Source organism: Borostomias antarcticus, assembly GCF_949987555.1.
Source record: "Borostomias antarcticus genome assembly, chromosome: 3".
Lineage (NCBI taxonomy): Eukaryota > Metazoa > Chordata > Actinopteri > Stomiiformes > Stomiidae > Borostomias > Borostomias antarcticus.
The window spans coordinates 368283-385104 of NC_140236.1; the positions used below are offsets into that span (position 1 = coordinate 368283).

At 51.7% G+C, this 16822-nt stretch overlaps 1 protein-coding gene across 1 annotated transcript in view; it reads left to right on the top strand.

The window, feature by feature from the left end:
- The first annotated feature begins 4843 nt into the window (after positions 1-4843).
- Positions 4844-16822, top strand: part of kmt2d (lysine (K)-specific methyltransferase 2D) — a 51237-nt gene continuing 39258 nt past the window's right edge. Inside the window, exons 1-12 of the mRNA XM_084461880.1 lie at positions 4844-4859; positions 8675-8757; positions 9297-9384; positions 9473-9675; positions 9851-9960; positions 10758-10920; positions 11894-12065; positions 13351-13465; positions 14013-14185; positions 15025-15217; positions 15918-16298; positions 16371-16664. Coding sequence (XP_084318006.1) covers positions 8709-8757; positions 9297-9384; positions 9473-9675; positions 9851-9960; positions 10758-10920; positions 11894-12065; positions 13351-13465; positions 14013-14185; positions 15025-15217; positions 15918-16298; positions 16371-16664 — 1941 coding nt within the window. The 5' untranslated portion in view covers positions 4844-4859; positions 8675-8708. The remainder of the gene's footprint in view (positions 4860-8674; positions 8758-9296; positions 9385-9472; positions 9676-9850; positions 9961-10757; positions 10921-11893; positions 12066-13350; positions 13466-14012; positions 14186-15024; positions 15218-15917; positions 16299-16370; positions 16665-16822) is intronic.

The following is a 16822-nucleotide window of genomic DNA, read 5'->3' on the forward strand; positions in this document are numbered from 1 at the left end:
TCAGTACTGTGTATGTATAACCACTGATCCCCAGAGGAAATGGCCCAGATTCACTCAGTCTACAGACTTGGAAATGTCACGGTGTTATACACCCCCTAGTGGACATCATGCTTGTGAATATGATAGAATCTGTGGACAGAATAGACATGATACAGTAGCATATGTGGATAGAATAGATATGATAGAATCTGTGGACAGAATAGATATGATAGAATCTGTGGACAGAATAGATATGATAGAATCTGTGGATGGAACTGATAGAATTTACTAGAACTTTACTGAAATGTTTATTTGGCATCAACATATAAGAGCTAGGAAAGACCATGAATGAACAATAGAAAACAATGTTATATATCGCACACCGTAGGCTACACATGAAACATGAACATAATCAACATTCACTTACTTGCTATATTAAATTTATTTGTATGACCTAAATTAAAAACTGTATGTCAGTAAAATAGTATAAAGTATCTTATCTTTAATTGAGTGCAAAGATCACAGCTGCAACATTTTCTCTGCACATTCCATCAAGGAAGGACATTCACCAGGGTTAGGGTTACCAGTCTAGATTCACCAGTCTAGAGTCACCAGTCTAGAGTCACCAGTCCAGAGTCACCAGTCCAGAGTCACCAGTCTAGATTCACCAGTCTAGATTCACCAGTCTAGTCACCAGTCTAGAGTCACCAGTCTAGATTCACCAGTCTAGTCACCAGTCTAGTCACCAGTCTAGAGTCACCAGTCTAGATTCACCAGTCTAGATTCACCAGTCTAGTCACCAGTCTAGAGTCACCAGTCTAGAGTCACCAGTCTAGAGTCACCAGTCTAGAGTCACCAGTCCAGAGTCACCAGTCTAGATTCACCAGTCTAGATTCACCAGTCTAGTCACCAGTCTAGAGTCACCAGTCTAGATTCACCAGTCTAGTCACCAGTCTAGTCACCAGTCTAGAGTCACCAGTCTAGAGTCACCAGTCTAGATTCACCAGTCTAGTCACCAGTCTAGACTCACCAGTCTAGAGTCACCAGTCTAGAGTCAGTCTAGATTCACCAGTCTAGAGTCACCAGTCTAGAGTCACCAGTCTAGACTCACCAGTCTAGATTCACCAGTCTAGATTCACCAGTCTAGAGTCAGTCTAGAGTCACCAGTCTAGTCACCAGTCTAGAGTCACCAGTCTAGATTCACCAGTCTAGATTCACCAGTCTAGAGTCACCAGTCTAGATTCACCAGTCTAGAGTCACCAGTCTAGATTCACCAGTCTACAGTCACCAGTCTAGAGTCACCAGTCTAGAGTCACCAGTCTAGAGTCACCAGTCTAGAGTCACCAGTCTAGAGTCACCAGTCTAGAGTCACCAGTCTAGTCACCAGTCTAGACTCACCAGTCTAGATTCACCAGTCTAGAGTCACCAGTCTAGATTCACCAGTCTAGATTCACCAGTCTAGAGTCACCAGTCTAGAGTCACCAGTCTACACTCACCAGTCTAGTCACCAGTCTAGAGTCACCAGTCTACACTCACCAGTCTAGATTCACCAGTCTAGAGTCACCAGTCTAGAGTCACCAGTCTAGATTCACCAGTCTAGAGTCACCAGTCTAGATTCACCAGTCTAGAGTCACCAGTCTAGAGTCACCAGTCTAGAGTCACCAGTCTAGAGTCATCAGTCTAGAGTCAGATAGATGGGGACAAGTCCATATGTTCTACACTTAGGAAATGACTCAGGTTTGCAGCCGACCAGGAGAAATGCTTGTGTTGAGACAGTGGATGTGCAGTAAGACTGGGCTCCTCTGAGCTGAATAGAGTCCAACAATTATATAATCAGGACACAAATGAGATGGTATTGTTCTGGTTTGTTTTGTGTGCGCACAGCTGTGGAGGTATTCCAGGGGATTATCCTGCAGCCAGATGGGAAAAAAGCACCCACTCTCATCAGATCTGACCAATGGGAGAGGCCCAGCAATATAGCACCACCCTCCATTCACCCTCAAAACCAATCACAGCACAGAGTCACTGCAGGTTAACCAGTCCCAGCCGTCCAAAATCCAACCCCAATCCTACTAAAGCTGAATGGGACTTGACTAATCCCGTCAGGGGCGCCAGTATCTTAATCGCCTGTTCCAATAGAAACCTGTATAGCATCATAAACCTGTTCCAATAGAAACCTCTATAGCATCATAAAGTGTTTTGATCACACACTCAAACTGTTGAGAGAACTGCTGGTCAAGATGGGGGTCATTGTCAAAATATAAATCAGTATTCGATCTCAGAACACACTGAAAATCAAGGTCAAATTCATGCTTGAACTAGACCTGTGTGTGCAATGATGTGCTCTGCCTAAATAGTGAGAAAAGCAGGGAACTGATGCATACTTGAATGCTATGTGTCAATAACACTAAATGTGGAGTTACAATCTGTTGTACTTAATTGGGGTTTCTGATAGGCTATATTTGAGACCTGTAGTTAGTATACAGGTCAAACTGGAGGGTTTGGAGAGGAGGCCAGAGGGGACTGGGGGGGTGTGGGGGGGTCCAGAGGGGACTGGGGGGGTCCAGAGGGGACTGGGGGGGTGTGGGGGGGTCCAGAGGGGACTGGGGGGTGTGGGGGGGTCCAGAGGGGACTGGGGGGGGTCCAGAGGGGACTGGGGGGGTCCAGAGGGGACTGGGGGGGGTACAGGCCTTATTGACCCACTTATCAGTAGCCTGTTACTGTATCAAGAGTGCTCCTCCGGAAAGGTAACCGGGCAATTCAATCAGGAAAATTAGCAGAGGCCCTCCAGATCTCGGGGCCAGTCGACTGAAAAGGTTAGATCATGCAGGGTTAGGGTGAGTTAGATCATGCAGGGTTAGGGTGAGTTAGATCATGCAGGGTTAGGGTGAGTTAGATCATGCAGGGTTAGGGTGAGTTAGATCATGCAGGGTTAGGGTGAGTTAGATCATGCAGGGTTAGGGTGAGTTAGATCATGCAGGGTTAGGGTGAGTTAGATCATGCAGGGTTAGGGTGAGTTAGATCATGCAGGGTTAGGGTGAGTGAGATCATGCAGGGTTAGGGTGAGTTAGATCATGCAGGGTTAGGGTGAGTTAGATCATGCAGGGTTAGGGTGAGTTAGATCATGCAGGGTTAGGGTGAGTTAGATCATGCAGGGTTAGGGTGAGTTAGATCATGCAGGGTTAGGGTGAGTTAGATCATGCAGGGTTAGGGTGAGTTAGATCATGCAGGGTTAGGGTGAGTTAGATCATGCAGGGTTAGGGTGAGTTAGATCATGCAGGGTTAGGGTGAGTTAGATCATGCAGGGTTAGGGTGAGTTAGATCATGCAGGGTTAGGGTGAGTTAGATCATGCAGGGTTAGGGTGAGTTAGATCATGCAGGGTTAGGGTGAGTTAGATCATGCAGGGTTAGGGTGAGTTAGATCATGCAGGGTTAGGGTGAGTTAGATCATGCAGGGTGAGGGTGAGTTAGATCATGCAGGGTTAGGGTGAGTTAGATCATGCAGGGTTAGGGTGAGTTAGATCATGCAGGGTTAGGGTGAGTTAGATCATGCAGGGTTAGGGTGAGTTAGATCATGCAGGGTTAGGGTGAGTTAGATCATGCAGGGTTAGGGTGAGTTAGTGTTGATATCTTCACCAGCGATATGGGGGAGATGAGACTGAATCGTCTGAATCGAGAAAATGGCCAAAACTTCTTTCTGACCTTTCCCATGTATCGTTTTGCTCACAGTTTGCAGTGTAAACCACCCAATGGATGTGAATGAAAAATGGCCACCTATCAGTGTCACATCCCACAGCTTCGCACAATTATATACTTTGATAGCTGAGAAATATTCATGAGTTAGCTAGTTTAAATGCGTGCTTTGACTTGACCTAGCTAGCTAGCTATCGTACAGAGATAGATAGCCACATATATTGCAGTGTGGTGTGTCCACACTTGCAGAGTTGTTTGTCGTTGTTGTTGTTAGCTCTATGCTAACAGGTTAGCTCGATGCTAGGCTAGCTCGTTAGCCTCTTTACGGAACAGATCAGTACAGGTTAGCTCGATGCTAGGCTAGCTCGTTAGCCTCTTTACGGAACAGATCAGTACAGGTTAGCTCGATGCTAGGCTAGCTCAGTCGAGTCCGTTCAGAGACGTGATGGTGAACCGGACCAGGGTCTCGCGTTAGTTCACACGTTAACCGTTAAAAACAGTTCGTTTTACAAATTGGACTCATATAATAACATCTGTTCTCGTTGTTTATCAAACTAAAAGTCGGATTAGTGAGTGGGACTTGGTCTGGGTGGTGATTCTGCGACTCAACGGTTCAACTGCCTCAGACGACGCGTTAGCCAACTTATAACGGCTAGCTTAGTTAGCTTAGTTAGCAGCTAATCTAGTGTGTATCTTAGTTAGCAGCTAATCTAGTGTGTATCTTAGTTAGCAGCTAATCTAGCTGCTTGTTTAGTTAGCAGCTAATCTAGGAGGCTTGTTGCATCTCGTTAGCCACACTTGTGTTCTCCTCTCTCGGTCCAGGGTCCGGATACGGGACTTTAGATTGTTTATGTGTTTTGGTGACCGACTCATTGAAAGGAATCAGTAGATGGTGAGCCCAGTCACCCAGCCCGGGCTCTGAGCTGCTTTACCCTCGACCTGGCTAGCCTGTTTAAACGTGCTCTCTGGTGGAGGAGAAGCTAACCCCGGAGCTAGAGAGAGCTAGCTAACCACGGAGCTAGAGGAAGCTAGCTAGCCCAGTGATCCAGCCTGATCCAGCCTGCCCGCCTGCTCTCCCCCCACTCCTCTCCCTCTCAGCCGGCTAGCCTGCCTCAGACCATGACCCAACCAGCACCGTGTCCCTCTGGAGGTCCCCATGTATGAGGACACGACCAACGCGTTTTAAGGTGAGCCTAACCCCTAACCCTCTCCCCAGACCAGCCAAGCTCCTGACCTTAGCTTCCTAGCCGAGGTTAGCCAGCTAGCTACCATGCTAGTGGGACTGGGTCTGAACGAGCTACTAGCTAACTGACCAGAGCCACACTGAGCTCACATCAGATCACTTTATTTAGTTCCATAATCTCAATGTGTAGTGAACATTAAATGAAAGTGAAACTGCTCAACTAAGCTAACGTTAGCTACCTCAGTAGTGCTAGCTGAGCAAGCCCACTACCCTCCTACTAATCTGCTAGTTTGACTAGCCAAGGGTTTTATCCTCCTAACTAACATTAGACTGCTAACGTTACAGGGATTTGAGAAATGCGTTGCAACACATGTACTGTGTTGAACAGATATAGAGTTATGGATATAGAGTTTGATCATGGATATAGAGTTATGGATATAGAGTTGGATAACTAGCTAGCTGCTGTTGGGCAACCATCACAATAGACCAGCTCAGTTGCAGTTTGATGTTGTTGATTTCGAGACATCGTACACGATGCTTTGACACATATAGGTAAGATGGTGATTACCAGTAGAGACCTAGTGAATACCAGTAGAGAGCTAGTGAATACCAGTAGAGACCTAGTGAATACCAGTAGAGACCTAGTGATTACCAGTAGAGAGCTAGTGAATACCAGTAGAGACCTAGTGAATACCAGTAGAGACCTAGTGAATACCAGTAGAGAGCTAGTGAATACCAGTAGAGACCTAGTGAATACCAGTAGAGACCTAGTGAATACCAGTAGAGACCTAGTGAATACCAGTAGAGACCTAGTGAATACCAGTAGAGACCTAGTGATTACCAGTAGAGACCTAGTGAATACCAGTAGAGACCTAGTGAATACCAGTAGAGACCTGGTGATGACCAGTAGAGACCTAGTGATTACCAGTAGAGAGCTAGTGAATACCAGTAGAGAGCTAGTGATTACCAGGAGAGACCTAGTGAATACCAGTAGAGACCTAGTGATTACCAGTAGAGACCTAGTGAATACCAGTAGAGACCTAGTGATTACCAGTAGAGACCTAGTGATTACCAGTAGAGACCTAGTGAATACCAGTAGAGACCTAGTGAATACCAGTAGAGACCTAGTGATTACCAGTAGAGACCTAGTGAATACCAGTAGAGACCTAGTGAATACCAGTAGAGACCTAGTGAATACCAGTAGAGACCTAGTGATTACCAGTAGAGACCTGGTGATTACCAGTAGAGACCTAGTGAATACCAGTAGAGACCTAGTGATTACCAGTAGAGACCTAGTGAATACCAGTAGAGACCTAGTGAATACCAGTAGAGACCTAGTGAATACCAGTAGAGACCTAGTGATTACCAGTAGAGACCTGGTGATTACCAGTAGAGACCTAGTGAATACCAGTAGAGACCTAGTGAATACCAGTAGAGAGCTAGTGAATACCAGTAGAGACCTAATGCGAGCTAAAGCTTTCCGTCGCTATAAGGTTGCTAGTTTGAGGACCGTTCGTTTCCCTTCAGTCACACTCCCGTTGTGATTTGAGTGCTGGTGCAACATGCGAGGTGCTTGAGCCTCAAAGAGAACGAGAGTCCCTGTCCTCCCTGTCCTGTCCTACAGTCCCATGAACTGTCCTGTCCTACAGTCCCATGAACTGCCCTGGAAAGCGTGTACTTTTAATGCATATATGCAGTATTGCTGGATAGTTATTTTAATAATTTACTGATGCACTTGTAATCTTAATAGTGATCAAAGTCTATGATTTGTAGGGGTCCCAGAGCTCATCAATGATTTGACTACTAGCAGCTCCCATCATCAGTGCTCCTAGCAGCTCCCATCATCAGTGCTCCCAGCAGCTCCCATCATCAGTGCTCCTAGCAGCTCCCATCCTCAGTGCTCCTAGCAGCTCCCATCCTCAGTGCTCCTCCTAGCAGCTCCCATCCTCAGTGCTCCTAGCAGCTCCCATCCTCAGTGCTCCTCCTAGCAGCTCCCATCATCAGTGCTCCTAGCAGCTCCCATCACCAGTGCTCCCATCCTCAGTGCTCCCATCATCAGTGCTCCTAGCAGCTCCCATCACCAGTGCTACTAGCAGCTCCCATCCTCAGTGCTCCTAGCAGCTCCCATCCTCAGTGCTACTAGCAGCTCCCATCCTCAGTGCTCCTAGCAGCTCCCATCATCAGTGCTCCTAGCAGCTCCCATCATCAGTGCTACTGCCTCTAACCCTAACCCTGGCATCAGAGTAAGCGCTGGAAGTGCGTGTTTAAAGCTTAGTCGCATCTCAAAACGGATCAACCTAATGACCAACACCGACATTGGCTTGTAGCTCGACATGTAGATAAAGCACACGGGCTGTATAAAGCTCAGCGGAAGGGGAATACCTGGGGGAGTGTCCTGCCCCACCAGAGTACGGGTCTGGAGTTTGAGATATTAGCGTATGATGGCTATCTAGGCTTAACATTGCTTTCCTTGGTTTGACTGTGAGGAAACGCCACGTCCTGTTGACATAGAATTGTATTAGTGATGCCTGATGATGCATTTTCCAATTATTTCACCTATTTTAACCCGTAACCGGCGCACACGTATTACCCAGGCGAGTCTTACTCTTGCATTTCACCCAGTCCTACTTTGATATGGTAGAGTTTACGTGCCTTCCGTTTTATTAGATTGCAATATGCAGAACCACAGTGGATTTGAACTATATGACATGAGCTGCCCCATCAAACTCTCTCCGTAGGTTGTTTAGTTTTTCTATTGTTTACGTTTTTGATGTTATTCAGTTCTGTTAACAAGCAGTTGGAACATGTGTAAATGAGTGCAGGCGATGATCCCGAATAATGCGTTTGAGCGCATCGGGTGATCCGGAACCATGCCGGAACCATGGCGGAACCATGGCACGCTGGGAGGTTCAGCACGAATAGCACACTGTTGCAACAGGAAGTGTAGCACACGGAAGTTGTATTTTCTTTGTGTATCTCGGTTTAGGGTTGTTTTATTTAATGAAAACAACATTTCAGTTCCTACATTTTTGTGCATTTTACACACAAGTTGTGCCGATTTGGATTATGCATTGCTGGGTAAACAAATAATGAAATGTTTGTTTCGAGATAACGCGATTAGCCACACTATTGCGCTATTCTCATGTAGATAGTTGTAATTCCGGCCAGCCCGTAACGAGCTACTGGGTTAGCCGTCGAGACGGAATTAACGACGTAGCGGATCAACTAGCAGCTCAAATCTACACATTAAACACATATTTATTAGCCAGCTAGACTCCATCGCGGATGATAGCTAGACTAGATGACATTAGGCATCGTTTAATTCACTGATGCAAGTCAAGATTAATATTTAGCATTTGTAACATGTATTATAGCTTATTGACTTCAAAACAACTCATCCCAAGGCTTTAATCCTCCATATCGCTGCTGTGTGTGACCGTGGGTCCGAGATAGGGGCTCATACGCGGGAGAGGGGAAACAAGGCTCGGGGGATTTTAGGACCAAACTATTGGCAGCAGATTTCTATCCACTAACTTAAGCAACCGTCTGCTACATTGAGATGATATTTGAATGTTCATCACTAACTTCTGCTCGATTTATTTTCTAGTATGTATATTGTTTACTGTGGCAGAACATTAGTGTTGATAGTTCCCTCTCCCAGGTGATGGGGGATTGATAGTTCCCTCGCCCAGGTGATGGGGGATGGATAGTTCCCCCGCCCAGGTGATGGGGGATTGGTTATGTAAGTTCTTTCGGAATTGCTCTCTACTTCCTCTCTGAACTATGACCCCCCCCCTATGACCCCCCCCTATCTTTCAGATCTCTGTCAAGGAGGTCAAAATCAGTAGAGGGTATGGATGGGCAGAAATCAAACTGCGAAGAAAATGACTCTGAACCAACAGGTAAGATGAGCACTGTTGTGACAGTAGTGAGTGGTAGTCAGTTATCCATCCTATGAACTGCACAGGTTTTGGTTTCAAGGCTTCACAGTTCACACATGGTGAGGGTATTCTAGGGCGTTCCATTCTCAGAGCAAACCTTATCTGTTTAGTCTGTATTGGATGGAGTTCTCAGGTGTAGCAGAAGGAAGCCTGGTATCTGTGTGATAGGGTAGTGATTGTACTTTCAGAATTACTCTTCAGTATTTTCCATGACCAACTCGGCATGTCAACTATATCCACTATATCCAAACCCCGATGAAGGCAGCTTGCTGCTGAAACGATGGAGAATGAAGTTATTGCATTGGAGCATCGGAGTGTGCAACCCTCTGTCTTAATTTTAGATTATTATATACCTTTGCGTCACCACATCACCAAACAAGGTGTGCGCTTTCTCCTTTTATTGATTAATTAGTCCCTGATTTTTAGTCCCTGATGTTACACCAGTTATAATGATAATTGCATGTACAGCAGTTGTAAAGTGTGTGTTTCCTCTGCTGTAGCTGATGACAGCGCCAACACAAGGGAGTCAGAAGCTCCTCCCACCGTCGGGGGTGTGTCTGACCCTGCTGCCACGTCCAGCGCACCTGGGTACGTTCAACCTTACAGAGCTTCAGAAAAGATTCCTCACTTCCTGCTTGTGTTGAGAATGTTGAGTCTTATTGAGACGTTTGTGCAGGGAGAACGTGAGGGCGTGCTCTCTCTGTAACTGCGTGGAGCGCAGCCTGCATGGACAACGAGAACTCCGACATTTTGGGCCATCTTCCGAGCGGCTGACCCTGGAGCCCTCTGCTTCCTCGCTGCCAGGGCCCGGGAACGATGACCTGTCTTCCATCGGATTCTCCGACGACACCTGCCTGCCGTCACTCTTCGACGACACAGGTGGGCCTCTGAGCTCACACACGCAATCCATACAGATGTGACGAAATACACATGTTCTTATTGGAGGAGTTCCATTCATTTTCATGTTTACGAAGCAAAATGACTTGGTGGTTATTACCATATGCAAATGAGCTGGTCCAGTGACTGACCAGTGTTGCTGCCGTGTGTCGGCCAGGCGGCTGCTGGGTGCATCACTGGTGTGCGGTGTGGTCAGAGGGCGTGAAGCAGTCGGACGCCGGGGAGCTGGAGAACGTGGGCGAGGCCGTCATCTCAGGGACACAGCGGGTACGTCTCCTCACCGGTCAGGCCTGTACACCCCTCCCTCCCTCCCTCCCTCCCTCCCTCCCTCCCTCCCTCCCTCCCTCCCTCCCTCCCTCCAATATCTCCCTCCCTCCCTCCCTCCCTCCAATATACCCCCTCGCCTCACCGGCCAGGCCTGTACACCCCTCCCTCCCTCCCTCCCTCCCTCCCTCCCTCCCTCCCTCCCTCCCTCCCTCCCTCCCTCCCTCCCTCCAATATCTCCCTCCCTCCCTCCCTCCCTCCCTCCAATATACCCCCTCGCCTCACCGGCCAGGCCTGTACACCCCTCCCTCCCTCCCTCCCTCCCTCCCTCCCTCCCTCCCTCCCTCCCTCCCTCCCTCCAATATACTGCCTCACCTCACCGGTCAGGCCTGTACACCCCTCCCTCCCTCCCTCCCTCCCTCCCTCCCTCCCTCCCTCCCTCCCTCCCTCCAATATACCCCCTCGCCTCACCGGTCAGGCGTGTACACCCCTCCCTCCAATACCTCCCTACAATATACCTCCCTCCCCTCCCTCCAGTATCTCCCTCCCCTCCCTCCAATATACCTCCCTCCCCTCACCCTCCCTCCAATATACCTCCCTCCCCTCACCCTCCCTCCAATATACCTCCCTCCCCTCACCCTCCCTCCCTCCCCTCCCCCCCCTCACCCTCCCTCCTATACCCCCGTTCAGTTGGCCTCTCATTCCCTCTTGTCTGGAGTTGGTCAAAAGAAAGACGGTTCTGACAGGAAGCGCCGTGTGACCGGGCCTCTCCATCTCCTCTTCACCTCTCTTTATTTCAGCTGTGTGAATATTGCAAAAGGCGGGGCGCCACGGTCCGCTGCCACGCCGACGGCTGCTCCCGGTTCTACCACTTCCCCTGCTCGGCCGCCAGCGGCTGCTTCCAGTCCCTGAGGCTGCTGGCCCTGCTCTGCCCCCAACACCTGGACCAGGCCGCCCAGCTGGGTGAGCACCGCCATGCTCTCACTAACGCATCACTCCTCACCATCCCCTCACCATCCCCTCACTATCCCCTCACTATCCCCTCACTATCCCCTCACTATCCCCTCACTCCTCACTATCCCCTCACTATCCCCTCACTATCCCCTCACTATCCCCTCACTATCCCCTCACTATCCCCTCACTATCCACTATCCCCTCACTATCCCCTCACTCCTCACTATCCCCTCACTATCCCCTCACTCCTCACTATCCCCTCACTATCCCCTCACTATCCCCTCACTATCCCCTCACTATCCCCTCACTATCCCCTCACTATCCACTATCCCCTCACTATCCCCTCACTCCTCACTATCCCCTCACTATCCCCTCACTCCTCACTATCCCCTCACTATCCACTATCCCCTCACTATCCCCTCACTATCCCCTCACTATCCACTATCCCCTCACTATCCCCTCACTCCTCACTATCCCCTCACTATCCACTATCCCCTCACTATCCCCTCACTATCCCCTCACTATCCACTATCCCCTCACTATCCCCTCACTCCTCACTATCCCCTCACTATCCACTATCCCCTCACTATCCCCTCACTCCTCACTATCCCCTCACTATCCACTATCCCCTCACTATCCCCTCACTCCTCACTATCCCCTCACTATCCACTATCCCCTCACTATCCACTATCCCCTCACTATCCCCTCACTATCCCCTCACTATCCCCTCACTATCCCCTCACTCCTCACTATCCCCTCACCCCTCACCATGTTCTCACTATCCCGCTTTCATCAACTCCTTTGTTGTAGTTTTTAAAAGAAAACATTCTCAATTGCTTAAACGAATAGAAACCAACCTTTTAAATGTTTGTGTGCGTGTGTGTTTGTGTGTGTGCGTGTGTGTATGTATGTGTGTGTGTGTGTGCGCGTGTGTGCCTGTGTGCGTGTGTGTGTGCGCGCGTGTGTGTGTGTGTGTGTCCAGCCGGTGAGGACGCCCGGTGTGCGGTGTGTGACTCGTCCGGGGAGCTGGCGGACCTGCTGTTCTGTACGGGCTGCGGGCAGCACTACCACGCCACCTGCCTGGAGATCAGCGCCACGCCCGTCCAGCGCTCCGGCTGGCAGTGCCCCGAGTGTAAGGTGTGCCAGACCTGCAGGTGAGTGACCGCCTGGGGCTTCCCACACTGACCCCCCTACTCTGACCACTCTGAGGCTTCCCACACTGACCCCCCTACTCTGACCACTCTGGGGCTTCCCACACTGACCCCCCTACTCTGACCACTCTGGGGCTTCCCACACTGACCCCCCTACTCTGACCACTCTGGGGCTTCCCACACTGACCCCCCTACTCTGACCACTCTGGGGCTTCCCACACTGACCCCCCTACTCTGACCACTCTGGGGCTCCCCACACTGACCCCCCTACTCTGACCACTCTGGGGCTCCCCACACTGACCCCCCTACTCTGACCACTCTGAGGCTTCCCACACTGACCCCCCTACTCTGACCACTCTGGGGCTTCCCACACTGACCCCCCTACTCTGACCACTCTGGGGCTCCCCACACTGACCCCCCTACTCTGACCACTCTGACACTAACAGACCTGTTCACAAGGGAATCTCCTTTCATCCAACCCACTTTATTTATAAAGCACATTTTCACATCACAAGGATCACCAAAGTACTGTACATACATTATTATTATTATTATTATTATTATTATTATGTGTTTTAATGGGAGACTTGTTTCTGCCAACCTGTCCCAGTGTGTTTAGCTCTCTCGGCTGTGTTGTTGTTGTTGTTGTTGTTGTTGTTGTTGATGGAGTGTGACGTGTCCTGTTCTCTGGCGTGTAACGTGTCCTGTTCTCTGGTGTGTAACGTGTCCTGTTCTCTGGTGTGTAACGTGTCCTGTTCTCTGGTGTGTAACGTGTCCTGTTCTCTGGCGTGTAACGTGTCCTGTTCTCTGGTGTGTAACGTGTCCTGTTCTCTTGTGTGTAACGTGTCCTGTTCTCTGGCGTGTAACGTGTCCTGTTCTCTGGCGTGTAACGTGTCCTGTTCTCTGGTGTGTAACGTGTCCTGTTCTCTGGTGTGTAACGGGTCCTGTTCTCTGGTGTGTAACGTGTCCTGTTCTCTGGTGTGTAACGTGTCCTGTTCTCTGGTGTGTAACGGGTCCTGTTCTCTGGTGTGTAACGTGTCCTGTTCTCTGGCGTGTAACGTGTCCTGTTCTCTGGTGTGTAACGGGTCCTGTTCTCTGGTGTGTAACGTGTCCTGTTCTCTGGCGTGTAACGTGTCCTGTTCTCTGGTGTGTAACGGGTCCTGTTCTCTGGTGTGTAACGTGTCCTGTTCTCCGGCGTGTAACGTGTGTGTAACGTGTCCTGTTCTCTGGTGTGTAACGTGTCCTGTTCTCCGGCGTGTAACGTGTCGTGTTCTCCGGCGTGTTCCAGGCAGCCGGGGGAGGACTCTAAGATGCTGGTGTGTGACGCCTGTGATAAAGGCTTCCACACCTTCTGCCTGCAGCCGGCCATGGACTCCCTGCCCTCTGACCCCTGGAAGTGCAGGGTAAGAACACGCCGGAACCTTCTACCACTCCCCTTCTCCCACAGCCTCTCCCCTTCTACCACAGCCTCTCCCCTTCTACCTCAGCCTCTCCCCTTCTACCACAGCCTCTCCCCTTCTACCTCAGCCTCTCCCCTTCTACCTCAGCCTCTCCCCTTCTACATCAGCCTCTCCCCTTCTCCCACAGCCTCTCCCCTTCTACCTCAGCCTCTCCCCTTCTCCCACAGCCTCTCCCCTTCTACCTCAGCCTCTCCCCTTCTCCCACAGCCTCTCCCCTTCTACCTCAGCCTCTCCCCTTCTACCTCAGCCTCTCCCCTTCTACCTCAGCCTCTCCCCTTCTACCTCAGCCTCTCCCCTTCTACCTCAGCCTCTCCCCTTCTACCTCAGCCTCTCCCCTTCTACCTCAGCCTCTCCCCTTCTACCTCAGCCTCTCCCCTTCTACCACAGCCTCCTCTCACAGCTGCTTCACACTTCTCACTGGATCCATTTTTCTCAGATATTTGCGTATACCATTTGTGTGTGTGTTGCTCTAATGACCTGTCCCCCCCAGCGGTGTCGTGTGTGTGGGGACTGTGGTGCTCTGGGTCTGGCGCTGCCCGGCTCGGCCCGCTGGTTCCAGAACTATTCGGTGTGTGAGGACTGCCAGCGCCGGTCCACCTGCCATGTCTGCAGCAAAGCCTCCGACCCGGCCGGCGCTCTGCAGCGCTGCACCACCTGCCTCCGGTCAGTCCCCCCCCCTAACGCCACTAACATAGTTCCCCCCTAACACCACTAACATGGTTCCCCCCAACACCACTAACATGGTTCCTCCTGCCCCCCTAACACCACTAACATGGTTCCTCCTGCCCCCCCTAACACCACTAACATGGTTCCTCCTGCCCCCCCTAACACCACTAACATGGTTCCTCCTGCCCCCCTAACTCCACTAACATGGTTCCTCCTGCCCCCCTAACTCCACTAACATGGTTCCTCCTGCCCCCCTAACTCCACTAACATGGTTCCTCCTGCCCCCCCTAACACCACTAACATGGTTCCTCCTGCCCCCCCTAACTCCACTAACATGGTTCCTCCTGCCCCCCTAACTCCACTAACATGGTTCCTCCTGCCCCCCCTAACACCACTAACATGGTTCCTCCTGCCCCCCCTAACTCCACTAACATGGTTCCTCCTGCCCCCCTAACTCCACTAACATGGTTCCTCCTGCCCCCCTAACTCCACTAACATGGTTCCTCCTGCCCCCCCTAACACCACTAACATGGTTCCTCCTGCCCCCCCTAACTCCACTAACATGGTTCCTCCTGCCCCCCCTAACTCCACTAACATGGTTCCTCCTGCCTCCCGTCAGTCCCCCCCCTAACACCACTAACATGGTTCCTCCTGCCCCCCCTAACTCCACTAACATGGTTCCTCCTGCCTCCCGTCAGTCCCCCCCCTAACTCCACTAACATGGTTCCTCCTGCCCCCCTACACCACTAACATGGTTCCGTTCCTAACCCCCCCCGTCATCCGTTCCTAACCCCCCCCTGTCATCCGTTCCTGACCCCCCGGTGCTCTGTCCCCAGGTGGGTGCACGGTGAGTGTGCGTCAGCCCCAGAGGAGCGGTGTGTGTGTCTGCTCTGCCGCCACGCGGAGCCCCTCCCCCAGACGGACCTGGCGGAGACGCAGCACGCCCCCGCCGAGGGACAGACGGACACGGGGGAGACCACCGTCCAGACGGACGCCGCGGAGGGAGGGACGGACGTGTCTGTGGGGACCGTGGGACAGTCCGAGCAGCGGGCGGAGGAGGGGCAGGAGGAGGAGGCGCAGGAGGAGGAGGCGCAGGAGCAGGAGGCGCAGCAGGAGCAGGAGCAGGAGGAGCTGACGCTAGCCCGGGCGGAGGGGAAGGATGATGAGGAGACACCCATGGAGCTGGGTAGGTCTGAGCCGTCACACGTTCCTGCAGAGAACAGAACAGCTCAAACGCTCTTCTATGAGCCCTGTGTGTAGTTCTTATTACCCAGTTTGGTCATTTAGCACATATATAATTCTGAAATCACCTTAAAATGTTTATTCTGAGTATCTATCCAACACATGAACTGATCCATATGTGTGTAGTATTCTGTATGAGTGTTTTAATGGTGGTATCCCAGTGATGTGAGCTCTCGTGTGATTGGTCCAGGCCCGGAGGCTGAGGGGGTTGAAAGGTCGGAGGGGGAGGACAGCGTCATGGAGGAGGACCCTCATCGAAAAGCAGCGGACAGCGACCCCTCGGAAGCACCCCCCGGGCTGGCGGAGGCCTCAGGTAAACACAGCTGCGCAAATCAGCCTTTAAATATTAAAGAGTGAACCGGGGGGTTTAATATCTGATCATATGTGATGTCATGGTGGGCGGTTTCACCAAAACACCAATTAACCGGCCTGGCTTCGTCCTACAGAAGAGTGTTTGAGGACAGAGACGGCCTCTTGTTTGCCTGAGGCTGGAGGTGAAGAGAGGTCAGGGGAGGTTACCAACCAGCCTCCCCAGGCCAGCCCCGCCCCTGGCCCCCCAGCAGGGCCCCAGACCGAGGCCCAGGCCCGGCCAGAACCAGCACCGGCACCAGAGCCGGGTCCTGAGCAGGGAGGGGAGGGGGGAGAGCCCCCGCCACGCCCGCCCCACACACACGAGAGCTGCAGCGAGGGAGCCTCTGCCTCAGAACCATCCAACCAGGCCTCGCCCCCGTCACCAGCCCCGCCCCTTCCCACGCAAGAGGAGGAGCCTGTCTCCATGGACACGGAAGAGGCGGCGCTGAAGGTGGAGGAGGCCCAGTGCGAGCGCTCTGAGACTCCTCCCCCTGCTCCGCACAAGGCCCCTCCCACCGTTGACACGGAGGATCGGCTCACCCACTCCGAGGAAGAGGAGGAGGAGGAGGAGGTGAAGGCCGAGGGTCAGGAGGAGGAGATGAAGATCAAGCAGGAGCCCCCGGACCCGGAGGTCAAGGCGGAGCTGCTGATGGACGAGACGTCCAACCTGAGTCACGGGGACGAGAGCAGCAGCGGGTTCCTGGGCTCGCCGGCCGAGCCGGACGCTCATCTGTCCATGGAGCTCAGCCTGCTGCCCGCCGGACGCTCGCGCTCCGACTCGCTGCTCACAGAGACCGACGACTCGCTGCCCTTCGACCCCCTGAAGTGTGACGGGGACAAGGCGAAGAGGAGGGGCTCGCCAGGGCGCTCCCGGGTCAAGCAGGTAAGCCGTGACCTCCTGACCTTCAGTGGGGTACACACACATCAGCCACGGCGTTCTAAGCAGTTTAGGAATGTTTGTTGTTCTAGAATGTTCCTCTCTGTTCTAAAGCCGGAGTCTTCAGATGTTCAGAACTACAGTTTGGAACTCAGAACAGAAGT